Source organism: Anser anser, assembly GCF_964211835.1.
Source record: "Anser anser genome assembly, contig: HAP1_SCAFFOLD_269, whole genome shotgun sequence".
NCBI classification, from domain to species: Eukaryota; Metazoa; Chordata; class Aves; order Anseriformes; family Anatidae; genus Anser; species Anser anser.
In genome coordinates this window covers 25,932-50,831 of record NW_028153923.1, presented here as the reverse complement: position 1 = coordinate 50,831, position 24,900 = coordinate 25,932, and the positions used below count along the sequence as shown (strand labels likewise).

The following is a 24,900-nucleotide window of genomic DNA, read 5'->3' as shown; positions in this document are numbered from 1 at the left end:
AAGGAAGGAAGCATGAAGAAACTGTAGGATGAATGAAATAAGTAAGAGAAAAGGAAATAAGGAACTGAAAGAATGAAAGAAGGAACTGGAAGAGAGGTAGAGAACAAATGAAGAAATAATCTGAGAGAAAGAAAGAGAGAAGAAAGAAGTCGAGAAGAATGCAGGCAAGCAAGAAGCAAGCAAGACAGAGAGTGGAAGAGAAACAAAGGAGGGAAGAGCCAGGGAAGGAAGGAAAGGAAGCAAGAAAGAAATGAAAGGAAGGAAATTTAGGAAAATACGGAAAGGAAGGAAGCAAAGAAGCAAAGACAGAAGGAGGAAAGAAACGAAAGTTGGTTAGTAGTGAAGGAAGGCAAGAAGACGTTCAGAAGAAACTAGGGAAGCAAGAAAGGAAGCAAGAAAGAGAATGGAGTAGAAGCAAAGTAGGAGAAAGACAGGAAAAACAAGCAAGTGAGGAAGAGGAGCGTACGTCGGCGTGGTGCGTGTAGGGCTGGGAGCCGGTCGGTGTGCGGGGAGCGTCGTCTGGAGCGCAGCGCTGCGGGGCTGTTGCCCCCTCGTTAGCGCTGCTGTCTCGGCCTGTGCTGGGCTCGGTGGCGGCGCCGTCGGCGTGGTGTGTCCCGCGAGTGCCGGGGGCGTCCCGCGAGTGCCGGGGGCGTCCCGCGAGTGCCGGGGGCGTCCCGCGAGGCGGGGGCGGTGTCGCTGCCGTGCTGGCGGCGGCGGGCGCGAGTGAGGCGGCGGAGCACACGGTGTCGCTGCAGGCTCAGGAACGGCGCGGGAGCGGCGGGAGGGCGGCTCCGCCCCGGGGCGGCGGGAAGGGCGGCTGTGCGCGCGGGGGGAGCGGCGCGGGGCGGGCAGGAGAGCGGCGGCGGCGGCGGCGGGAGCCGTGCGGGGCGCGGGCGGCGGCGGCGGCCATGGCGGTGTGCGTGCGGGCCGTGGTGCGGGTGCTGGTGCTGCAGGCGGCCTGGGCGCTGGGCGGCGGGCAGGTGCGCTACTCGGTGCCGGAGGAAGCCAAGGGCGGCACGGTGGTGGGTCGGCTGGCGCAGGACCTGGGCCTGGAGGCGGGCGAGGCGGAGGCGCGGCGGCTGCGGCTGGTGGCGCAGGGCCGGCGGGCGAGCGTGGAGGTGAGCGGGGCGAGCGGGGCGCTGGTGGTGAGCTCGCGGCTGGACCGGGAGGAGCTGTGCGGGAAGAGCGCGCCCTGCGCCCTGCGCCTGGAGGTGCTGCTGGAGCGGCCGCTGCGCGTCTTCCACGTGGAGGTGGAGGTCACCGACATCAACGACAATGCCCCGCTCTTCCCCGCCGCCACCAAAAACCTCAGCATCCCGGAATTAAATACCATGCCGGGGTCCCGCTTTCCGCTGGAGGGCGCGTCGGATGCGGATATCGGAGCCAACGCGCAGCTCTCCTATACCCTCAGCCCCAGCGAGCACTTCGCTCTGGAATTACAAAAAGAGAATGAACGGAATATCATTCCTTATCTTGTATTAAAGAAATCTTTGGACAGGGAGTCGTTGGCCGAGCACCGTCTGTTGCTGACGGCGAGAGATGGGGGCAGGCCGTCGCTGACGGGCACGGTGGAGCTGGTGGTGTCGGTGCTGGATGCGAACGACAACGCACCCCAGTTCAACCAGTCGGTGTATAAAGTGCAGGTGCTGGAGAACGCAGAGGAGGGGACACTGTTGGCGCGCGTGTGTGCCACGGACCCGGACGAGGGAAGTAACAGTGAAGTAACCTACAGCGCGAGCAACTTTATTCCCCTGAGTGGAAGAGATCTCATTTCCGTTAATGCGCACACCGGCGAGATCCGACTCGTCGGTCCCCTGGACTTCGAAGAAGTCAGTGTGTTTGACTTTCGCATTGAGGCGAGAGACAAGGGGACGCCCTCGTTATCAGGACACTGCAGCGTGGAGCTGGAGGTGTTGGACGTGAACGACAACGCGCCCGAGGTGTGGGTGACGTCGCTGTCGGTGCCGGTGGCCGAGGACGCGTCGGTGGGGACGGTGGTGGCGCTGCTGAGCGTGTCGGACCGGGACTCGGGGGCGAACGGGCGGGTGCGGTGCGCGGTGTGGCCGCCGTCGCCGTTCGGGCTGGTGGCGACGTTCGCGGGCTCGTACTCGCTGGTGCTGCGGGAGGCGCTGGACCGGGAGCGGGTGTCGGAGTACGAGGTGGAGGTGCGGGCGGAGGACGGCGGGGCGCCGCCGCTGCGCGCCAGCCGCGGGCTGCGGGTGCCGGTGTCGGACGTGAACGACAACGCGCCGGCGTTCGCGCAGGCCGTGTACACGGTGCTGGCGCGGGAGAACAACGCGGCGGGCGCGGAGCTGGCGCGGCTGTGGGCGCGGGACCCGGACGAGGCGGGCAACGGGCGCGTGAGCTACTCGGTGGCGGAGGGCGGCGCGGGCGCGGGGTCGGGGTCGGGGTCGGGGTCGGGGTGGCGTCCGGCGTCGAGCTACGTGTCGGTGGACGCGGAGAGCGGGCGGCTGTGGGCGCTGCAGCCCCTGGACTACGAGGAGCTGCAGGTGCTGCAGTTCGAGGTGCGGGCGGTGGACGCGGGCGAGCCGCCGCTGTGCGGCAACGCCACGGTGCAGCTCTTCGTGGTGGACGAGAACGACAACGCGCCGGCGCTGCTCCCGCCTGCCGGCGGCGGGCCGGGGCCCTGGGCTGCGGGCGAGGCGTCGTCGTCGTCGGCGGCGGCGGGGTCGCTGTGGGCGTGGGCGGCGTGGGGGGCGCCGGCGGGGCAGGTGGTGGCGAAGATCCGCGCGGTGGACGCGGACTCGGGCTACAACGCGTGGCTGCGCTACGAGCTGTGGGAGCCGCGGGGCAAGGGCCCGTTCCGCGTGGGGCTGTACAGCGGCGAGGTGAGCACGGCGCGGGCGCTGGAGGAGGCGGACGGCCCGCGGCAGAGGCTGCTGATCGTGGTGCGGGACCACGGGGAGCCGTCGCGCTCGGCCACGGCCACGCTGAGCGTGTCGCTGGTGGAGGGCGCCGAGGCGGCGCTGGCGGCGGCGGGGGCGGTGTCGGCGGGGGCGGGGCTGCGGCCGGCGGCGGGCGCGGAGGGCGGCGCGGCGGCGGCGGCGGCGGCGGCGGCGACGAACGTGTGGCTGGTGGTGGCCATCTGCGCGGTGTCGAGCCTGTTCCTGCTGGCGGTGGTGCTGTACGGGGCGTCGCGCTGGGCGCCGCGGGCGGCCGTGCTGGCGGGGCCCGGGCCGGCGACGCTGGTGTGCGCCAGCGAGGTGGGCAGCTGGTCGTACTCGCAGCGCCAGAGCCGGAGCCTGTGCGTGGCGGACGGCGCGGGCAAGAGCGACCTGATGGTTTTCAGCCCCAACTGCCCGCCGCCGCCCGGCCCCGCGCCGAAGGAGCCGCCGCAGGAGCCGCCCGCTCTCCTGGACACGGTCAGTGCCACTCGCCCTCCTCTTGCCCTTTAATCTTTCTCCCTTTTCCTTGCCCTTTAAAATCTTTTCCTCGCTCTCTTCTGCTCCTTCCTCGTTCCTGCTCCCGCCTGCCCCCTCGAGGGGGTTGTGGCAGCCGGGCGCAACCCCCAGGCCCGCGGCCGCTCGGTGCTCGTCAGGTGCTCGAGCTGCGAGTTCCGACAGCGCTGTGGTCTGGGTCTGTGCCCCAGCGCGGGTCCTGCCAAGGGTTGTTGTGCTCAGAGCCCCGCTCCTGCTGCCAGGACAGGGCCCTTCTAGAAACCACTTGTGCTGTACAGGGTCAGCTGTGAAGTCATCTCTTCATGCGTTATGTCTGATACCTATGGTATCTGAATATTGATGTCTTTCCTTCTCACACACTGTTACAAAGGGACATGGTGCAGGTGAGCACCGTTGGTGTCTGTTCAACTTGTTCTAGTTGTGGCCATGTATGCCTGGTCCTATTACTGTGCTAATGTCTGTAATCAGCTGATGATGGCATTGGCATCTCTGTATTTGTGTCTCCAAGATCTCATCTCCTGCTTTCGAACATCTTATTGAGGCTAGCTGTTCAGTATCTGAGTTTTTCTCATAGAGAATGAAATCAGTGCCTATTTTCATTAGATCTGTCACAACATGGTCTCTGCAAGTCCTGTTGGTTACTGGTTTGAAGCATTTCTGCTCGAGAATGTTGAAGGACTGCAGGCCAGGAAGAGTCGATGTGGTGGTGACTGTGCAGCAGGCACTATTGAAAGCCATTTAAGTAGCTGAATGCCGAGCCTGCTGGTGTCGATTTTTTGTATATTGTTTTTGTTCTTGTTGAGAACTTTGTCTTTGTGTGTTTTGATTGTCCTGTCAAGAAGCAATGACGAAGGTGACACTTAGGTCTTTAGGCTTTTCTGACTGTGGATTTGTATTCCTTGTCAGGGAAGTGGCATGTCACACACAGCCCTGCTTAGACGTTATTACAAAGAGTCTGCGAGACATTGTGCATTTGGTATCATTGGAATATTTTGCATTTTTGTAGCTGTGATTGATGGGAAGGGTCTGTGAAATCTGAAGTGATCCATGGGGGTGGGAAGGGAAAAAATGTAATCAGGTAGAGATGAATGTGGCAATGGCAGTGAATGGGACCTGGTAATTTCCTGATGTGAACCATGAACTTGAAAAGGAAATCAAGTCTGCATTGCATGTCATAACACAGGATGGAGAGATGCGTACTTGTGTTAAGAACACACGTCCCAGAATGGTGGATCATGGGTGTCTAAAGCAAAGCCTAAGGAAGAATCGTCCAAGAGTGTTGCTGTGGAAGACCCTTTCGTAGACTCCAAGAGACAGGATTTGAAGGTCTTCCTTAACTTGAGACAGTATGTGGTGTTGAAATGGTCTGCATGTCATTTGAGGTATACGCCTAGTGTGTATATTGCCTTTCATTAGTTGTGAATTTCTCTTTCTCCTCTGGGACATGTTGGATGAGAAGGAAAAGCTTCAGGCATCGCAGAGAAGTGGACCAGGAAGTGGAGTGGGTGATTTCCCTTGAGGCAGGGATGTGTTGTCCTCGTGTGGAGGGCTGGAGTTGCGTTAGATGAGGTTGCAGAGGGCATGTCTTGTGCGGGTCAGAATATGTCAGGGGAAGGTATTTTGACTCCCTCCCTATGCTGCTGTTGCATGGATTCTGTGTAGAGTTGCAGTTGCTTGTGATCACCATGTCTCCGCTCTCTGCAAGCCATGCTTGTGTCCCCCATCTCTTTTTATGCTCTTTGAAAATATACCGACTTTTTCACTCTCTTTACCACCAGAAAGTAGTTTGTAAAGGGGAAGATGCATCTGAAACCATGTTATACTTTTTCCCTTTATGAGTATGCCACTGGTGTGCTTTGCAATACAGAGGTAGAAGAGCACAGCCAGAGGTCAGGGCAAGAAAGAATCTGGTTTTGTGCATCAGTCAGGGTGTTCTGTTTGTGGATGACTTCAGAGGATCTGACTGTGCCAGTTGTATGCATTCTGCGGTGACCGGCCTCGCTTGTGTCCTTGGAGTGCTGGTAAATGTGGTGTGATTGTTTCCTTGTGCCCAGCTCATGTTCATTACAGCTGGATGCAGTTGGTGGGGTGTCTGATGCTCACGATACAGCAATGTTGGAGTCTTGCTCCTTCACACAGAGAGCTGGTAATGGAACATGAGATAGGGGAGTACCTTTGGTGTTTGTTCAACTCGTTCTTCTTGTATTCTACTGCTGTTGGTTTTATGGACTTACAATCCCCTTATGTGTAATCCCCGTATTATTATTTTTTTTCTTTTTTAATTTTCACATCTCTGTTGGCGTGCATCCAAGAGGTCCTCAGCTCCTGGTTTGGAACATCTTACTGAGGCTAGTTGTTCAGTATCTGAGGTTTTCTCTGACAGAATAAAACCAATACCGATTTTGCTTCGAGCTGTCATGACATGAGCTCCACAAATGCTGTTTCTTTTTGTTGTGCAGCATTTACACCTGAGATTGCTGAAGGAGTTCCAGACATGAAGGGTGGTGATGGTGATCCTGCAGGCACTATTCTTTGTCATTCAGTGTGCCCTTGAAACCTTTCTAAGGAAAATGTCTTTGGTTGGTTGGTTGTTGTTTTTTTTGTTTGGAGACCTTGTGAAATCTTCTTGCCATGTGTGGTTCCAGAAGGATGCCTGAGACTGTAGAGCTGCTGGTGTTGTGATGTTGAGACATTACTCAGAAATGCATTCCATTGAGGCACATGAAACAACTGTACTCTCATCTTTGCCTGATTGTGGCCTTTTGTTCCTGACCAGAGAGATGGTTTGACATACGGTGTCCTGATTTCATGTGCTTTCAACATTGGCATTCACAGCCAGCCCCTTCAAAATCCCCAGAATGTTTCATTGGAAGATGTAACACATGCATGAATAGAGTTGATGTTATCCATAAGAGTGCTTTGCTTGTCAACATCTGGGGTGTTCTTTCACAAAATGAAATGAGCACCTTTTGCCTTTTGGGCTGTCACACCATCACCTTTAGAAATCGTGTTGCTCATCCCCCTGTAATGTTTGCATCTGAGATTAATGAAGCACAGAAAACTGGAAGGGTCAGCTGCAGAGTGTGCTGGAGACAGTGTCTATGTGATTCTGTTTGTATGTTTCTTTGTGGTGCTTTCATTGATGGGAAGGTTCTGCAAGAGTTGGAGTCAGCCTTGGGGTGTGGCGAGCAAGTGTGGTATCTGCTGGAGGTGAACATGTCAGTGGCGCTGAGTAGGACTGGGCCATTCCTGATGTTCCTATGGTGATCTGGTGATCTTGAGCAGGGCGATCTTGTGTTTGCTGGCAACTTGTTGGAAGCTGATGTTTTCCTGGGATGACCTCCCTTTTTGCAGTGGAAGTGAATGCTGGGGACCTTAAGGTAGCTTGTGTTGAAGGTGACACGTGGACATCCGTGGTTCCCTTGCTGAGAGCAGGATGAACACTGCATTTCGATGAAGCTGATCAGGGCTTCACCCTGTCAAGTTATGTCTGTCTCCAAGGAAGACTATTTGCATCACTCTCTGGGCTGGTATTCCAGGGCCTCCCCAGGTTATGTGTGGAGTTTTGTTTTTGTTTGGCCACTTGGTTTTCGTTCATCTCACTGTTCTGTACCATGGTCCTGGATTTGCAGCAGTCTGGCAGATGGCCTTTGACTCCTGTGTTCCTGAGCATGAGGAGTGGCTGCTCCATCAGAAGCTGCTGTAAACGTTGTCCATCGGTCCGGCTTTCTCCATTTCACTCTGAGATTGCAGAGCCAGTGCAAAGCCTTGAGAGTGCCATTTGTGCAGGGGGAAGAGCCTGGCGGTGGTGGGAGAAGGCGAGGTTCTGCAGAGGGTGATGCTCAGAGGTGGGTTTGGAGCTGGATGCTGTCTGTGGGGTGGAACATTGTTCAGGTGTTGTGGCAGTGATTTTGTGAACGGCACGGAGAAGGAGTGAGCATTTTGCAATGGACAGGATGGTGTTGTGTAGGAAAAGAACCTTTTTTTGTGGGAAATGGAGATGCTGGGTGGAAGCCAGAGTGTGGCCTTTGCCAAGAAGTGGGGAGGAGGGGAAGAAGTGCTCTCCATGTTTACGCTGTTGGCAAATCTTGTGTTTCAATGAGCTGGAATGGGAGCCTTTTTTTTTTTTTTTTTTTTTCTCCGGTATGATGGCTTCCTGTGTGATAGCTGTGTGTCAGGGAGTACATCACACTCTCCCGTGACTGGGGAGCTTTTGCTAATCTTGATGATTTCTCTTCAGCCCAGCTTCCCTAGAAATCACGGAAGATTTTAAATGAAAATTTCTCTTTGAAACCAATTATCCATCCATGAATCTGTTACTTTTTCTGAGCATGCAACCGCTGATGCTGCTGGTAAGTTGTTCATATGCGAAAAGTATGTGTTTGAGAGACAGGTGTATGTATTTTTTGCTGTTTAGTTGTGTTCCCTTTATGTTGGATGGACTGAACATTGCCTGGGGAATGCCTGTAGGTTTGGAGCCTTCTGGGTAATATGTGGACGCCAATGGGGAGAGCAGTTTCTCCCAGTGGCAACAGTTCCTTCCCCTGGTCTCTGCCTGGTGTCAGAAATAGAGGAAATTTCTGAGGAGACATGATGGTGTAGGTGTAATCTTTGTGCACTTGCCTTCCTCCCAGTCTTTGTACTAGCATAGCTGGTGTTGGTGGAGATGGTGGGTTTCTTCTAGCAGGGCTCATTCCAAAAAGTGAATGAGTGTATGGGAGCAGTGCGTGGTGTCCACTGATTTCAGAGGTGTCCCACATCTGAAGGAAATTTTTCTATCCAGCTTCCCCAGAAATCTCTGAAAACTTTCATTGAAATTGTTCTTTATAAGCAATTCTCCTGTCATGGAAATGCTTCTTTTTCTAAACAAGCAAGCACTGATCCTACAGGTAAGTGGCTCCTGCCCAAATAAGATGTGTTCAAGAGAGCAATGCACAATTTTTGCTAATAACTGTAATATGTTCTTGTTGGGTGGAGGGAATGTATCCTGGGTAATGGCTGTAGTTTTGGAGCAGCAGAGCCCTGCTGCCTGATCTTGTTCCTTTCCTGTTGCTTCCCACCTCGGTGTGAGCAGGCAGCAGGACAGTCATGAAAGGTTGCAGTTTGTGAAAGTGAGTGAAAGACTCACCTGAGCTGTATGGAGGTCTTGGAGACTGTTTGTAGTGGGCATCCACGTCCTCTGGTGTGCAGTGGCTCATCAGAGAAATTCCTGGGGGGACATGGTCCTCCTGAGTGCTAAGGGATGCTGTACAGAGCAGAATGGAAGGCGGTGACGACGAGGAAGAAGAGTTCTTGCCTCAGAGCATGTCTGAGCTTGATTGGAAGAGTGGTGCAGGCATTTGAAAAGCATTGTGATAAAGGAGGAAAAAAAAAGAAGAGGAGGAAGAAGATCAGGAATAGTAAAGAGCAGAGGAAGAGAAGCAGATGGATAGAAGGAGTGAAGGAAAGAAAGGAAACATGAAGAAACATGTATGATGAATCAAAGTAGTAAGAGAAAAGGTAAGAAGGAACTAAAAGTATGAAAGAAATAAAAGAAAAGGAAAGAAGGCGCTGAAAGGACAAAACAAGAAACAGGAAGACAGGTAGAGAACAAATGAAGAAATCTAAGAGAAAGATGAAGGAAGGAAGGAAGGAAGGAAGGAAGGAAAGAAAGAAAGAAAGAAAGAAGACATCAAGAAGAATGCAAGCAAGCAAGAAGCAAGGAAGAAGCAAGCAAGAACCAAGCAAGAAAGAGAATGGAAGAGAAACAAAGGAGAAAAGCGCCAGGGAAGGAAGGAAAGGAAGGAATGAAAGAAGTGAAAAGTAAATTTAGGAAAATTAGGAATATTTAGAAAATATAGGAAATTTAGGAAAAGAGGGAAATTTAGGAAATGGAAGGGCAGGAAGCAAAGAAGCAAAGATGGAAGGAGGAAAGAAGTGAAAGAAGAGAAAGAATGAAAGTAGACGTCCAGAAGAATGTAGGCAAGTAAGAAAGCAAGCTGGAAAGCAAGCAAGGCAGAGAATGGAGGAGAAGGAAAGGAGGAGAGAGACGAGAAAGAAAGGAAGGAAGCAAGCAAGCAAGGAGGAGCGTCCGTCGGCGTGGTGCGTGCAGGGCTGGGAGCCGGTCGGTGTGCGGGGAGCGGCGTCTGGAGCGCAGCGCTGCGGGGCTGTTGCCCCCTCGTTAGCGCTGCTGTCTCGGCCTGTGCTGGGCTCGGTGGCGGCGCCGTCGCCGTGGTGTGTCCCGCGAGTGCCGGGGGCGTCCCGCGAGTGCCGGGGGCGTCCCGCGAGGCGGGGGCGGTGTCGCTGCCGTGCTGGCGGCGGCGGGCGCGAGTGAGGCGGCGGAGCACACGGTGTCGCTGCAGGCTCAGGAACGGCGCGGGAGCGGCGGGAGGGCGGCTCCGCCCCGGGGCGGCGGGAAGGGCGGCTGTGCGCGCGGGGGGAGCGGCGCGGGGCGGGCAGGAGAGCGGCGGCGGCGGCGGCGGGAGCCGTGCGGGGCGCGGGCGGCGGCGGCGGCCATGGCGGTGTGCGTGCGGGCCGTGGTGCGGGTGCTGGTGCTGCAGGCGGCCTGGGCGCTGGGCGGCGGGCAGGTGCGCTACTCGGTGCCGGAGGAAGCCAAGGGCGGCACGGTGGTGGGTCGGCTGGCGCAGGACCTGGGCCTGGAGGCGGGCGAGGCGGAGGCGCGGCGGCTGCGGCTGGTGGCGCAGGGCCGGCGGGCGAGCGTGGAGGTGAGCGGGGCGAGCGGGGCGCTGGTGGTGAGCTCGCGGCTGGACCGGGAGGAGCTGTGCGGGAAGAGCGCGCCCTGCGCCCTGCGCCTGGAGGTGCTGCTGGAGCGGCCGCTGCGCGTCTTCCACGTGGAGGTGGAGGTCACCGACATCAACGACAATGCCCCGCTCTTCCCCGCCGCTCTGGTAAACCTCAGTTTATCGGAAAACTCGCCTCCCGGTTCCCGTTTCCCGCTGGAGGGCGCGTCAGATGCGGATATCGGAGCCAACGCGCAGCTCTCCTATACCCTCAGCCCCAGCGAGCACTTCGGAATAGAGGAAGAAAATAGTGACTTACGCAGTAAATCCCTTTTTCTTGTATTAAGGAAATCTCTGGACCGCGAGTCGCTGGCCGAGCACCGTCTGTTGCTGACGGCGAGTGACGGGGGCAGGCCGTCGCTGACGGGCACGGTGGAGCTGGTGGTGTTGGTGCTGGATGTGAACGACAACGCGCCCCAGTTCAACCAGTCGGTGTACAACGCGCGTTTGTCTGAAGATGCCTCAGAAGGGACATTGGTGGCGCGGGTGGGCGCCAGCGACCCGGACGAGGGAATGAATCGGGAACTGACATACAAGATTGGTAACTCTAATCCATCATCTGCCTCCGACATTTTCCGCATTGATGCAAAGAGCGGTGAAATCCGACTGACGGGACCACTAGATTTTGAGACAGTGCCTTTATACGAGCTACACGTGAAGGCGCAAGACAAGGGGACGCCCCCGTTGTTGGGGCACTGCAAGGTGGTGGTGGAGGTGTTGGACGTGAACGACAACGCGCCCGAGGTGTGGGTGACGTCGCTGTCGGTGCCGGTGGCCGAGGACGCGTCGGTGGGGACGGTGGTGGCGCTGCTGAGCGTGTCGGACCGGGACTCGGGGGCGAACGGGCGGGTGCGGTGCGCGGTGTGGCCGCCGTCGCCGTTCGGGCTGGTGGCGACGTTCGCGGGCTCGTACTCGCTGGTGCTGCGGGAGGCGCTGGACCGGGAGCGGGTGTCGGAGTACGAGGTGGAGGTGCGGGCGGAGGACGGCGGGGCGCCGCCGCTGCGCGCCAGCCGCGGGCTGCGGGTGCCGGTGTCGGACGTGAACGACAACGCGCCGGCGTTCGCGCAGGCCGTGTACACGGTGCTGGCGCGGGAGAACAACGCGGCGGGCGCGGAGCTGGCGCGGCTGTGGGCGCGGGACCCGGACGAGGCGGGCAACGGGCGCGTGAGCTACTCGGTGGCGGAGGGCGGCGCGGGCGCGGGGTCGGGGTCGGGGTCGGGGTCGGGGTGGCGTCCGGCGTCGAGCTACGTGTCGGTGGACGCGGAGAGCGGGCGGCTGTGGGCGCTGCAGCCCCTGGACTACGAGGAGCTGCAGGTGCTGCAGTTCGAGGTGCGGGCGGTGGACGCGGGCGAGCCGCCGCTGTGCGGCAACGCCACGGTGCAGCTCTTCGTGGTGGACGAGAACGACAACGCGCCGGCGCTGCTCCCGCCTGCCGGCGGCGGGCCGGGGCCCTGGGCTGCGGGCGAGGCGTCGTCGGCGGCGGCGGCGGCGGCGGGGTCGCTGTGGGCGTGGGCGGCGTGGGGGGCGCCGGCGGGGCAGGTGGTGGCGAAGATCCGCGCGGTGGACGCGGACTCGGGCTACAACGCGTGGCTGCGCTACGAGCTGTGGGAGCCGCGGGGCAAGGGCCCGTTCCGCGTGGGGCTGTACAGCGGCGAGGTGAGCACGGCGCGGGCGCTGGAGGAGGCGGACGGCCCGCGGCAGAGGCTGCTGATCGTGGTGCGGGACCACGGGGAGCCGTCGCGCTCGGCCACGGCCACGCTGAGCGTGTCGCTGGTGGAGGGCGCCGAGGCGGCGCTGGCGGCGGCGGGGGCGGTGTCGGCGGGGGCGGGGCTGCGGCCGGCGGCGGGCGCGGAGGGCGGCGCGGCGGCGGCGGCGGCGGCGTCGGCGACGAACGTGTGGCTGGTGGTGGCCATCTGCGCGGTGTCGAGCCTGTTCCTGCTGGCGGTGGTGCTGTACGGGGCGTCGCGCTGGGCGCCGCGGGCGGCCGTGCTGGCGGGGCCCGGGCCGGCGACGCTGGTGTGCGCCAGCGAGGTGGGCAGCTGGTCGTACTCGCAGCGCCAGAGCCGGAGCCTGTGCGTGGCGGACGGCGCGGGCAAGAGCGACCTGATGGTTTTCAGCCCCAACTGCCCGCCGCCGCCCGGCCCCGCGCCGAAGGAGCCGCCGCAGGAGCCGCCCGCTCTCCTGGACACGGTCAGTGCCACTCGCCCTCCTCTCGACCCTTAATCTTTTCCTCTTCTTCTTTCTTACTCTCCCTTTACATTTTTTTCTCGCCTTCTTCGTCTCCTTTGCCTTCTCCACTCTTGCCCGCTCGGAAGCGGTTTTGGGAGCCGAGCAAAGCCCCCGGGCCCGCGGCCGCTCGGTGCTCATCAGGTGCTCGAGCTGCGATTGCTGACAGCGCTGTGGGCAGAGTCTGTGCCCCAGTGCGGGTTCTGCCAAGGGCTGTTGTGCTCGGAGCCCCGCTGTTGCTTTTGGGACAGGGCCCTTGAATAGTTGTCTGCCTGTGATAGTTCAGCAGGCACTATTCACTTCCTTTTGGGGCTGTGGAGGACAGAAGTTGCTGATATTAGGTGTGGTTTCATGCCTGAAAGTCTTTCCTCCTGTTGCCTGTTTCTTCTGTGAAGGTGACTTGATGCAAGGTGACAACTGGGACTTGAGGGTTTTCTCTGTCCAGGATGTAAACTTCTTCACTTTGGTTCTCACAGTGGAGTTACCATGAAAGGAGAAAAGGCAGTTCAGGCTTTCCCTGTTGCCTCTAATCCTATTCTATACAGCTAGCACTTGAAAGCTTTCTGATGAATGCATTGCGTGCATTCAGGAACAGAGCAACAGAGAACTGTCTTTCTGCATCAGGCAAGTTGTTTTGTTTGAGACATCTTGAGAAGATCTGACTGTGCCAGTTATATGCATTCTGCAGTGACCGGCCTCTCTTGTTTCCGGAGAGTGCTAGTAAATGTGGTGTGGTACTTTCCCTGTGCCAGCTCATGTTCATTACAGCTGGGTGCAGCTGGTGGGTTGTGTGATGGTCATAAGACAGCATTGTTGGGAGTCTTCCTCCTTCTCACACAGGTCTTGTAATGGAACATGAGATAGGCGAGCATCTTTGGTGTTTGTTCTAGTTGTTCTTCTTGCATTGCATTGCTGTTTGTTTTATGGACTTAACATGTGTAAACCCCTTATGATAGCTGAGGTTGTCCTTGAGAGATTGTCTTTCAGTGGCTTTCAGGTCTCCCTCTCACTTCCCGTGTGATAGCTGTGTTGCAGGGAGCACCGCCACTCTCCCATGTTTGGGGAGATTTTGCAAAGCTTGTTCTGTCCAGCTTCCTTAGAAATCACTGATAACTTTAAATGAGAATGCCCCTTTTAAACCAATTCTCCTGCTAAAAATCCAGTTGTTTTCCTGAGCCATCAATGACTGACACTGCAGGTAAGGCTTTCACATGCAAAAAATATGTGTTTGAAAGACAAATGTATGTTTGCTTGCTGTTTAGTTGTGCTTCTGTTATTTTGGATGGACTGAACATTGCCTGGATAATGCCTGCAGGTTCGGAGCCTTTTTGTGAGCGTTTTGGTACCAATGGGGAGAGCAGTTTTGAAGGAGTGCTAGAGGTGAGGGGTGGGTCCAGTGGTGGTAGTCCAGCAGTCAGTGTTCTTTGGCATTCTGTTAGCACTTGAAACGTTCATAATGAAGTTTTCTTCCTTCCTTCCTTCCTTCCTTTCTTTCTTTCTTTCTGCCTGCCTGCCTGCCTGCCTGCCTGCCTGCCTGCCTCTTCCTTCATTCCTCTCTTCCTCTCTTCCTCTCTTCCTTCCTCCCTTCCTCCCCTCCTCCCTTCTTCCCTTCCTCTCTTCCTCCCTTTCTCCCTTTCTCCCTTTCTCCCTTTCTCCCTTTCTCTCTTTCTCTCTTTCTCTCTTTCTCTCTTTCTCTCTCTTCAGTCTGATGTTTATGAGTGTACCTAATTGCTCAGAAATGCGTTCCAGGCACGCAAGTGAAACAGTTGTGCTGTCATCTTCACCTGGTTGTGGCCTTAAGTTCCTGGTCAGAGAAATGTTTTGACTTACAGTGTCCTGTTTTGACATACTTTCAACATGTGCGTCATCAGCAGCCAACACCTCATAAAATCATGAAGTCGACTTTGCATGAGAAGGTGCCATATCCTTCTATACTGTTGCTATTGGAAATAACAGCTCTCCGCTTGTCACCATCTGGGTTGTGGTCTCACAGAATGAAATTAAAGCCTACTGATGTTAGTATTGTCATGACATCACTGTTCAAAAGAGAGTTGGTCATGTGGCATGTCGCACACTGGCCTGTTTTGATGTTCTTCCAGGTAATCTACAAGACACTGTGCGTATGGAACCATTGGCATGGTTTTGCAGTTTTCAGAGCTGTCATTGATGGAAAAGGTCTGTGAAAGCTGGAGTGAGCCTTGGGGTGGGAAGGGAAGGTGTGTCATCTGGTGGAAGTGAATGTGACAATGACACTGAGTGGCAGTTGGCTGTTTCCTGATGTGAACCAGAACCTTTGGGGGAAGTCAGACTGCTTAAGGGAAAAGGAAATCAACAGTCTGCATTGAATGCCATAACACATGATGGAGAGATGTCTACTTCTGTTGAAAACACGCATCCCAGAATGGGGAATCAAGGGTGCCTAAAGCAAATCGTGGGGCAGAATGGTCCCAGAGTGTTCCTGGGCAAGACCCTTTTCCAGGCTCCAAGATTTCAGGTCTTCTGTAACTTCAAAATATTATGTGGTGTTGAAATGTCCAGAATGTCATTTGAGATTTATGCCTTCTGAGAATAACCCCTGCATTAGTTTTGAATCCCTCTCTCTCTTCCGGGATGTGCTGAGTGAGAAGGAAAAACTTCAGGCATTGCAGAGAAGTGGACCAGGAGGTGGAGTGGGTGAGTTCCGTAGTTGCAAGGATGTGTTGTCCTTGTGTGAAGGGCTGAAGTTGAGTTAGATGAGGTTGCAGAGGGCCTTGTCTTGTGAAGGTGTGGTACTTTCCTTGTGCCCAGCTAATGTTCCTTACAGCTGGGTGCAGCTGGTGGGTTGTCTGATGGTCATGAGACAGCGATGTTGGAGTTTTCCTTCTTCACACACACAGCTGGTAATGGAACATGAGATACGCGAGCACCTTTGGTATTTGTTCTAGTAATTCTTCTTGCATTGCATTGCTGTTTGTTTTATGGACTTCTTGTGTGTCACCCCCTTATGATATTTTTCTAACTGTCGCATATATCTTGGCATGCATTGAAGACCTCCTCAGCTCCCACTTTTGGAACTTCATACTGAGGCTAGCTGTTCAGTATTTGAGTTTTTCTCTGTCAGAATAAAATCAATACCGACTGTGTTTAGAGCTGTCATGACATGGGCTCCACAAATGCTGTTTCTTCCTGGTGTGCAGCATTTCTCCCTGAGACCGCTGAAGGAGTGCAAGAGGTGAGGGGTGGATCTGGTGGTGATAGTCCTGCAGGTATTCAGATTGCACTTGAAACATTTCTAACAAAATTTCTGGCCCTTATATTAATCCCCTTATGATGTTTCTTGTTTTTAGCTTTAAACCTAGTTGTGGATAGGCTGTCAAATCTTCTTCCCATGTATGAAGACAATGTCTGGCATTGATCAAAAAATGGTGAATGTTTACTGAGCTGGAGATCCGATTTTCCAGGGTGCAGGGTAGGATATACCAGAGGACAGTGTGGAGAAGAGGCCGGGCACAGTGTGGTCCTTGGCCAGGAGCCTCTCAGAATTCCCAGAAATTCAGCTAGAGCATACGAGGCAGTGTGTTATTCATGATGCCACATGGCTTCCTTGTTCTGCGTGTTTGGAGGCTTTGCCTGATTTTTTTTTTGCCTGATATTTTCCCTGGGGATCCCCTTCCTGCATGTAGAGGAAGCTCAAGTAAATTGAGAGAAACTGCAGCATGGTTTATGTAGGATGAGACCTGTGGAGGCATTCCAGCAAGTGACTGGGGACAACAGGGCCACGCGTGAAGAATGATGAACTTCTGCAGGGTCCTGTAAAGTCAAGTTCTGAATGTCCTCACTCCCTGTTGTTCTTGTGGTGTTCCTGCTTGTGAAGACATCTGCCATAGGTGCCTTTAATCATGTCTGTCTGAAGCTCGAGTGTTGTTGCTCGGGCAGGAGCTTTTCCCACTATTGATGATTCTGCCTGAGTTGTCAAAACCTCACCGCAATCTTCCCTTTGATTGTATGCTTGAGAGGGACAGCAAGAAGTGCTGTTTGTATTCACGCTGTGGGCAAAGCTTGTGTTTCAGTGAAGTGGATTGAGATCCTTCTGTTGTCTTCTCTCCTGTAATGAAAATGTTCCACTCTGCTGTTTTTCTTCTCTCATATTGGAAATCTGTTGGTAACGGTGGATGAGATGTAGTCTGCTGAGTTGTGGCTGCTGCCAGAGAGCAGACACTTGGGCAGTTGGCTGTGAGTGTGGGTGCTGTTCTTTGCACTGTTCAGAGCGGAGGTTGTCCTTGAGACAATGTCATTGGCTTTCAGGTCTGCCTCTTGCTTCCCAAGTGATAGCTGTGTGGCAGGGAGCACAGTGCACTCTCCCATGATTGGGGAGCTTTTGCAAAGCTTGATGATTTTTGTTCTGTCCAGTTTCCCTAGAAATCACTGATAACTTTAAATGAGAATGTCCTTTTTAAACCACTTCTGACATGAACAATCTACAAGTAATGCTGCAGGTAAACCATTTATACCCAAAGACTATGTGTTTGAGAGACAGGTGTATGTTTATTTGCTGTTCAGTTGTATTCCCTTTATGTTGGATGGACTGAACATTGCCTGGGGAATGCCAGTAGGCTTGGAGCCTTCTGGTGAGTGTGTGGGTACCAATGGGCAGAGCAGTTCCTCCCACTGGCAACAGTCCCTTACCCTGGTGTCTGCCTGTAATCAAAAATGCAGGAAATTTCTAAGGAGACGTGACGGGGTGGGTGTAATCTTTGTGCACTTCCCCCCAGACGGTACACTTGCATAGTTGGTGTTGGTGGAGATGGTGCATGTCTTGTAGCTTGGCTCATTGCAAATCGTGAACGTGCGTATGGTAGCAGTGTGTGGTGTCCAATGATTTCAAAGCTGTCCCACATCTGAAGGAAATCTTTCCATCCAGTTTCCCAAGAAATCTATAATAACTTTTATAGAAATTGCCCTTTACAAGCCGTTCTCCTGTCATGGAAGTCCTTCTTTTTCTAAACAAGCAAGCACTGATCCTACAGGTAGGTGACTTGTACTCTGAGAAGATGTGTTCAAGAGAGCAATGATGGCTTTTTGCTATTTAACTGCAATATGTTTATGTTGGATGGATAGTATGTAGCCTGGGTAATGTCTTTAGGTTTGGAGCAACAGAGCCCCGTTGCCTGATCTCGTTCCTCTCCTTTTGCTTCCCAGCTCAGTGTGAGCAGGGAACAGCAAAGACATGTAGAGGAGGGACCCTACTGTGTTTCTCTGGGGGGGATGTGTTCATGGTTGAGGGTCTTCTTTTTTTTTCTTTTTTTTTTCTTTTTTTTTTCTTTTTTTTTTTTAATGGAAAAGCAGAGGTGTTACCTTCCCAGAATTGCTGGGTTGTGTGATGGGTGGCTTATGGATGAGATGTTTTCACTGGGAGTAATTTCCCTGGGTCCTGAGGTTCTTGCTGCTGGTATGTTCTGGCAGTGGATGTGTGCCTGAAAAGCAAAGCAAGAGCTCAACATTTGGTGTGTGGTTGGCATGTGATCCTCAAGAAATGCGTCTTCCTTGAGGTGTGTGGGAGTTAATAGAGCTGAGGGTATCACGTGCTTTTCCCCCTTCTTGGAAGATTTGTGTGCTAGGGTGTTATGGGTTTGAGTTGTCAAATGAAAGACTCTCCTGAGCTCTGTGGACTCTTTGAGCCTGTTTGCACTGATGTCCTGGTATGCTGGTGCTGGTGCTCTTTTTGCAAGGGTGCTTCATTCTGTATCGATCAAGCAGAGGTATCCTTTGCCATGTGATTCTCATGCTGTGTTCTTTCCCTATAGCAAATCCTCATTGATGAGCATGAAGCCACAGTGCAGGGTTAGAAGTGAGAGCAGGTTTGTGTTGCTGAAGGCTTTGCGAGGTGTAATGCCCGCGCAGTGGCTCTGAGTGCCACGGCCCGTGGAGAGGTGGAGAGTGAGATCACTGGAAGAGTAATCGCCAAGGGGACTTCATCCTTGTGAGTGCTGCACGTGGCTCGATTGAAGGTGGTGAGGGCAAGGAAGGAGAGGTCTTACCTAAGGGCATATCTATGCTGGATGATGAGAGTAGTGTAGTTACTTTAGAAAAGATTTGGTCAATGGAGGGAAATAGATGAAGAGGCAGAATATCCGGGTAATGATTGGAGGCTAAGAGAAAGACACATGGGAGGAGGAAAAAAAGAAGACCTTGTAAAGAAGGAAAAAAAAGGTAGAAGAAAAAGGAACAAATAACTAACAAGAAGGAAAGTATAGAAGCGAGCAAGAAATGAAGGCAGACAGGTAAAAAAAATAAAAGTTTTTCTAACACAGAAATTGAGGTGCAATACCTGCACAGTGGCTCTGAGTGCCGTGGCCCGTGGAGAGGTGGAGAGTGAGATCACTGGAAGAGTAATTGCCAAGGGGACTTCATTCTTGTGAGTGCTGCACGTGGCTCAATTGAAGGTGGTGAGGGAGAGGAAGGAGAGGTCTTGACTAAGGGCATATCCATGCTCGATGATGAGAGTTGAGTAGTTACTTAGAAAAGATTTGGTCAGTGGAGGGAAATAAATGAAGAAAGGAGTGACGAAGAGGCAGAATATGCAGGCAATGATCGGAGGCTACGAGAAAGACATATGGGAGAGAAGAAAGGAAGAAGACCTTGAAAAGAAAGAAAAAAGTAGGAAAAAAAGGAACAAATAACTGACAACAAGGGAAGTATAGAAGTGAGCAAGAAATGAAGGCAGACAGGTAAAAAACTTTTTCTAATGCAGAAATTGAAAAACGGAGAGAAGAAGGACAGAGGAAATAGAGTGGTAACAAAAGGAAGAGAATATAAAAGAACAGATCAAATAAGCAAGAAGGAAGGAAGCATGAAAACAAGGAAGCAAATGAAGAGAAGGAGTGGATGAAAGGAAGGAAGGAAGGAAAGGAAGGAAGAAAAGAGAACATGCAAGCAAAAAGCAAAGAAGCAAAAGGGCAACAGAAAGGAAGGAGGAGAGGAAGAGGCAGACATAAATGGAGGGACGAATGGAAGGAAAAAAGGAAGAACCTAAAAGAATGAAGGAAGGAATAGAGAAACATATAAAGGACAGAGGAGAAGATGAATAGAAGGAGGCAAGGAAAGAAGGAAAAACGAAACAAGGTACCGAAATGAAAGATGGAGCAGAAAGATGGAAAGAAGAGAAAGAAGGAAGATGCCCAGAAGAATGCATGCAAGCAAGAAGCAAGCAGGCAAGCAAGCAAGACAGAGAATGGAGAAGCGAAGAAGAAGAGAGATGAGAAAGGAAGCAAGCAAGCAAAGAACCAAGGAGGAGCGTCCGTCGGCGTGGTGCGTGCAGGGCTGGGAGCCGGTCGGTGTGCGGGGAGCGGCGTCTGGAGCGCAGCGCTGCGGGGCTGTTGCCCCCTCGTTAGCGCTGCTGTCTCGGCCTGTGCTGGGCTCGGTGGCGGCGCCGTCGCCGTGGTGTGTCCCGCGAGTGCCGGGGGCGTCCCGCGAGTGCCGGGGGCGTCCCGCGAGGCGGGGGCGGTGTCGCTGCCGTGCTGGCGGCGGCGGGCGCGAGTGAGGCGGCGGAGCACACGGTGTCGCTGCAGGCTCAGGAACGGCGCGGGAGCGGCGGGAGGGCGGCTCCGCCCCGGGGCGGCGGGAAGGGCGGCTGTGCGCGCGGGGGGAGCGGCGCGGGGCGGGCAGGAGAGCGGCGGCGGCGGCGGCGGGAGCCGTGCGGGGCGCGGGCGGCGGCGGCGGCCATGGCGGTGTGCGTGCGGGCCGTGGTGCGGGTGCTGGTGCTGCAGGCGGCCTGGGCGCTGGGCGGCGGGCAGGTGCGCTACTCGGTGCCGGAGGAAGCCAAGGGCGGCACGGTGGTGGGTCGGCTGGCGCAGGACCTGGGCCTGGAGGCGGGCGAGGCGGAGGCGCGGCGGCTGCGGCTGGTGGCGCAGGGCCGGCGGGCGAGCGTGGAGGTGAGCGGGGCGAGCGGGGCGCTGGTGGTGAGCTCGCGGCTGGACCGGGAGGAGCTGTGCGGGAAGAGCGCGCCCTGCGCCCTGCGCCTGGAGGTGCTGCTGGAGCGGCCGCTGCGCGTCTTCCACGTGGAGGTGGAGGTCACCGACATCAACGACAATGCCCCGCTCTTCCCCGCCGCCACCAAAAACCTCAGCATCGCGGAACTGTCGCTGCCGGGGTCCCGCTTTCCGCTGGAGGGCGCGTCGGATGCGGATATCGGAGCCAACGCGCAGCTCTCCTATACCCTCAGCCCCAGCGAGCACTTCGCCCTGGACGTGAAATCTTCAGATGAAAATATGAAGTCGCTGTTCCTGGTGCTGACGAAAGGTCTGGACCGCGAGTCTCTGGCCGAGCACCGTCTGGTGCTGACGGCGAGTGACGGGGGCAGGCCGTCGCTGACGGGCACGGTGCAGCTGGTGGTGTCGGTGCTGGATGCGAACGACAACGCGCCCCAGTTCAACCAGTCGGTGTATAAAGTGCGGCTGCCGGAGAACGCGGCCGAGGGGACTCTCGTGGCGCACGTGGGTGCCACAGACCCGGACGAGGGAATTAATCACGAATTTTCCTTCAGCATCGTCAGTTCAGTTCCTGCTGCCAAGAGAGATGTCTTCAGCATTGATCCGCAGACGGGGGAGATCCGTCTGCGGGGCCCCCTGGACTTTGAAGAAGTGCGCTTATACGAGTTACAAATCGCGGCGAGAGACAAGGGCGTTCCGCCTTTATCAGGGCACTGCAGCGTGATGCTGGAGGTGCTGGACGTGAACGACAACGCGCCCGAGGTGTGGGTGACGTCGCTGTCGGTGCCGGTGGCCGAGGACGCGTCGGTGGGGACGGTGGTGGCGCTGCTGAGCGTGTCGGACCGGGACTCGGGGGCGAACGGGCGGGTGCGGTGCGCGGTGTGGCCGCCGTCGCCGTTCGGGCTGGTGGCGACGTTCGCGGGCTCGTACTCGCTGGTGCTGCGGGAGGCGCTGGACCGGGAGCGGGTGTCGGAGTACGAGGTGGAGGTGCGGGCGGAGGACGGCGGGGCGCCGCCGCTGCGCGCCAGCCGCGGGCTGCGGGTGCCGGTGTCGGACGTGAACGACAACGCGCCGGCGTTCGCGCAGGCCGTGTACACGGTGCTGGCGCGGGAGAACAACGCGGCGGGCGCGGAGCTGGCGCGGCTGTGGGCGCGGGACCCGGACGAGGCGGGCAACGGGCGCGTGAGCTACTCGGTGGCGGAGGGCGGCGCGGGCGCGGGGTCGGGGTCGGGGTCGGGGCCGGGGTGGCGTCCGGCGTCGAGCTACGTGTCGGTGGACGCGGAGAGCGGGCGGCTGTGGGCGCTGCAGCCCCTGGACTACGAGGAGCTGCAGGTGCTGCAGTTCGAGGTGCGGGCGGTGGACGCGGGCGAGCCGCCGCTGTGCGGCAACGCCACGGTGCAGCTCTTCGTGGTGGACGAGAACGACAACGCGCCGGCGCTGCTCCCGCCTGCCGGCGGCGGGCCGGGGCCCTGGGCTGCGGGCGAGGCGGCGGCGGCGGCGGCGGCGGCGGGGTCGCTGTGGGCGTGGGCGGCGTGGGGGGCGCCGGCGGGGCAGGTGGTGGCGAAGATCCGCGCGGTGGACGCGGACTCGGGCTACAACGCGTGGCTGCGCTACGAGCTGTGGGAGCCGCGGGGCAAGGGCCCGTTCCGCGTGGGGCTGTACAGCGGCGAGGTGAGCACGGCGCGGGCGCTGGAGGAGGCGGACGGCCCGCGGCAGAGGCTGCTGATCGTGGTGCGGGACCACGGGGAGCCGTCGCGCTCGGCCACGGCCACGCTGAGCGTGTCGCTGGTGGAGGGCGCCGAGGCGGCGCTGGCGGCGGCGGGGGCGGTGTCGGCGGGGGCGGGGCTGCGGCCGGCGGCGGGCGCGGAGGGCGGCGCGGCGGCGGCGGCGGCGGCGTCGGCGACGAACGTGTGGCTGGTGGTGGCCATCTGCGCGGTGTCGAGCCTGTTCCTGCTGGCGGTGGTGCTGTACGGGGCGTCGCGCTGGGCGCCGCGGGCGGCCGTGCTGGCGGGGCCCGGGCCGGCGACGCTGGTGTGCGCCAGCGAGGTGGGCAGCTGGTCGTACTCGCAGCGCCAGAGCCGGAGCCTGTGCGTGGCGGACGGCGCGGGCAAGAGCGACCTGATGGTTTTCAGCCCCAACTGCCCGCCGCCGCCCGGCCCCGCGCCGAAGGAGCCGCCGCAGGAGCCGCCCGCTCTCCTGGACACGGTCAGTGCCACTCGCCCTCCTCTCGCCCCTTAATCCTGCCCTTTTTCTCTCCCTCATCTTTTCCTTCTTCATTGCCCGTGTCCTCGCTCTTTAATCTTGCCCTCTTCCTCTCCCTTACCTTCTAGGTCCCCGTTTCCGTCCTCCCCCCGACCTCCCCACCCCACCCCCGCTTCCTCCTGCCCCCTCGAAGCGGGTTTGGCAGCTGGGCGCAGCTCCCGGGCCCGTGGCCGCTCGGTGTTCGTCAGGTGCTCAAGCTGCATGTGGCCTGGGTCTGTGCCCCAGCGCGAGTCCTGCCAAGGGCTGCTGTACTCGGATCCCCCCTCCTGCTGCCGGGACAGGGCCCTTCCTCTGGTGTAGCTAGAGTACCTGAAGACTTGCCGATGAATGTTTTCTTCATGCTTTTGGTCAAGATGTGGTGGTGGAGGGGTTAGCTGTGAAATCTTCTCTGCATGCATGATGCTGGAAAGTAGATCTATCTGATGCTGATGACACAGTGATATTGGTGTCTTGCTCCTTCTCACCCATGGTTTGAAATGGGATGTGTGGCAGCTGAGCACCATTGGTGCCTGTTCGACTTCTAGTTGCGGCCATGTATGCCTTGTCCTATTCTGGCTATTGTCTTTAATCAGCTGATGGTGTTAGTTTACCATTTGCATCTCTGTGTTTGCGTCTCCAAGCTCTCCTCAGCTCCTGGTTTGGAACATCTTACTTATGCTAACTGTTAAGTATCTGAGCTTTTTCTCAAAGAGAATACAATTAATGCGGATGTTTATTGGAGCTATCATGACATGGGTTCCATAAATGCTGTTGTTTACTGGTGTGTAGCATTTCTGCACAAGATTGCTGAAGGACTGCAGGCCATGAGGAGTCAGTCTGGTGGTGAAATCCCACCAGACAGTATTCACTGCCTTTTAAGACTCTGAATGCAGAGTGTGCTGTTGTTGTTCTGCAGTTTGCTGTTGTTTTTTTTGAGACCTCTGTCTTCCTGTGTTTTAATTGTTCACTCAAGAATAGATGCTGAAGGTGACACTTGGGCCTTTGGGCTTTTCTGACTGTGGAGTGGTGTTACTGGTCAGGGAAGTGGCATGTCACACACTGTTCTGTTTTCTTTCAAAGAATCTGCCAGACCCCATGTGTAGGAATCCATTGGCATGGTTTTGCAGGTTTTGGAGCTGTTATTGATGGGAAGGGTCTGTGAATGGTGGAGTGAGCCTTTGGGGTGAGAGGAGAAGGTGTGTAATCAGGTGGAGGTGAATGTGGCAATGGCACTAAATGGGACTTGGCCATTTCCTGATGTGATCCATAACCTTGCCATTTTCAGATCTCTGCTGTTTGCAAGCCATACCAGTGTGGACTTTTTTTTTCTATGCCCCTTGATGTCTGTGCCCCAGAGAGGGGCTTTGAAAGGACTGGAGTGCGCAGAGCATTGCTCCTGCTGCTGGGAGAAGATGAGATGAGATGAGATGGCTGAAGGAGCTCAAGACATGAAGAGTTGTCTGCCTGTGAGAGTTCAGCAGGCACTACTCACTTCCTTTGGGGCTACGGAGGTCAGAGTGTGCTGATATCAGATGTGGTTTCATGCCCCAAAGTCTTTCGTCCTGTTGCCTGATTCTCCTGTGAAGGCGACATGATGCAAGGTGACGACTGGGACTTGAGGGTTTTCTTTGTCCGTTGTGTAAGCAGCTCCACTTTGGTTCTCACAGTGAAGTTACCATGAAAGGAGAAAAGGCAGTTCAGGCTTTCCCTGTTGCCTCTAATCCTATTCAGTAAAGCTAGCACTGGAAAGCTTTCTGATGAATGCATTGCATGCAGGTTGTTTTGGAAGGGTAACGTTTCAAATCTTCTTGGTCTGTGTGGTTCCAGCAGGCGGTCTTAGTTCCTACATCTGTTGGTGTTGAGATGTCGTTGCCTTGCTCAGAGATGTGTTCCATGGAGGAAAACAGAATTACCCAGTTTCTGTGCAGAGTTTTCTGTTTGTTTGCCCACTTGGTTTTTGTTCATCTCACTGTTCTGTACCATGGGCCTGGCTTTGCAGCAGTCTGGCAGATGGCCTTTTGACTCCTGTGTTCCTGAGCATGAGGAGTGGCGGCTCCATCAGAAGCTGCTGTAAACGTTGTCCATCGGTCCAGCTTTCTCCGTTTCCATCTGGGATTGCTGAGCCAGTGCAAAACCTTGTGAGTGCCGTTTGTGCAGGGGGAAGAGCCTGGCAGTGGTGGGAGAAGGCGAGGCTCTGCAGAGGGTGATGCTCAGAGGTGGGTTTGGAGCTGGATTGTGTCGGTGGGGTTGAGCAACGTTCGGGTGTTG

The 24,900-nt window shown here is 55.9% G+C and overlaps 3 protein-coding genes across 3 annotated transcripts; all 3 read left to right on the top strand.

The window, feature by feature from the left end:
* The first annotated feature begins 781 nt into the window (after nt 1-781).
* Nucleotides 782-3,555, top strand: LOC310891145 (protocadherin alpha-2-like). Its single transcript, XM_083853433.1, has one exon. The coding sequence runs from the start codon at nt 909-911 to the stop codon at nt 3,414-3,416; it is 2,508 nt and encodes an 835-aa protein (XP_083709559.1). The 5' UTR covers nt 782-908; the 3' UTR covers nt 3,417-3,555.
* A 236-nt stretch (nt 3,556-3,791) lies between these two features.
* Nucleotides 3,792-12,555, top strand: LOC310891146 (protocadherin alpha-2-like). The gene has a single exon (XM_083853434.1). It carries the CDS (start codon nt 9,914-9,916, stop codon nt 12,419-12,421), a length of 2,508 nt encoding a protein of 835 aa, XP_083709560.1. The 5' UTR covers nt 3,792-9,913; the 3' UTR covers nt 12,422-12,555.
* Nucleotides 12,556-12,725: 170 nt separating this feature from the next.
* On the top strand, nt 12,726-24,641 carry LOC310891147 (protocadherin alpha-3-like). Its single transcript, XM_083853435.1, has one exon. It carries the CDS (start codon nt 20,125-20,127, stop codon nt 22,627-22,629), a length of 2,505 nt encoding a protein of 834 aa, XP_083709561.1. The 5' UTR covers nt 12,726-20,124; the 3' UTR covers nt 22,630-24,641.
* The last annotated feature ends 259 nt before the right edge of the window (nt 24,642-24,900 follow it).

Excerpts from the sequence above, each read along its gene's own strand:
- LOC310891145 (XM_083853433.1), top strand. The coding sequence starts at position 909 with ATGGCGGTGTGCGTGCGGGCCGTGGTGCGGGTGCTGGTGCTGCAGGCG.
- LOC310891146 (XM_083853434.1), top strand. The coding sequence starts at position 9,914 with ATGGCGGTGTGCGTGCGGGCCGTGGTGCGGGTGCTGGTGCTGCAGGCG.
- LOC310891147 (XM_083853435.1), top strand. The coding sequence starts at position 20,125 with ATGGCGGTGTGCGTGCGGGCCGTGGTGCGGGTGCTGGTGCTGCAGGCG.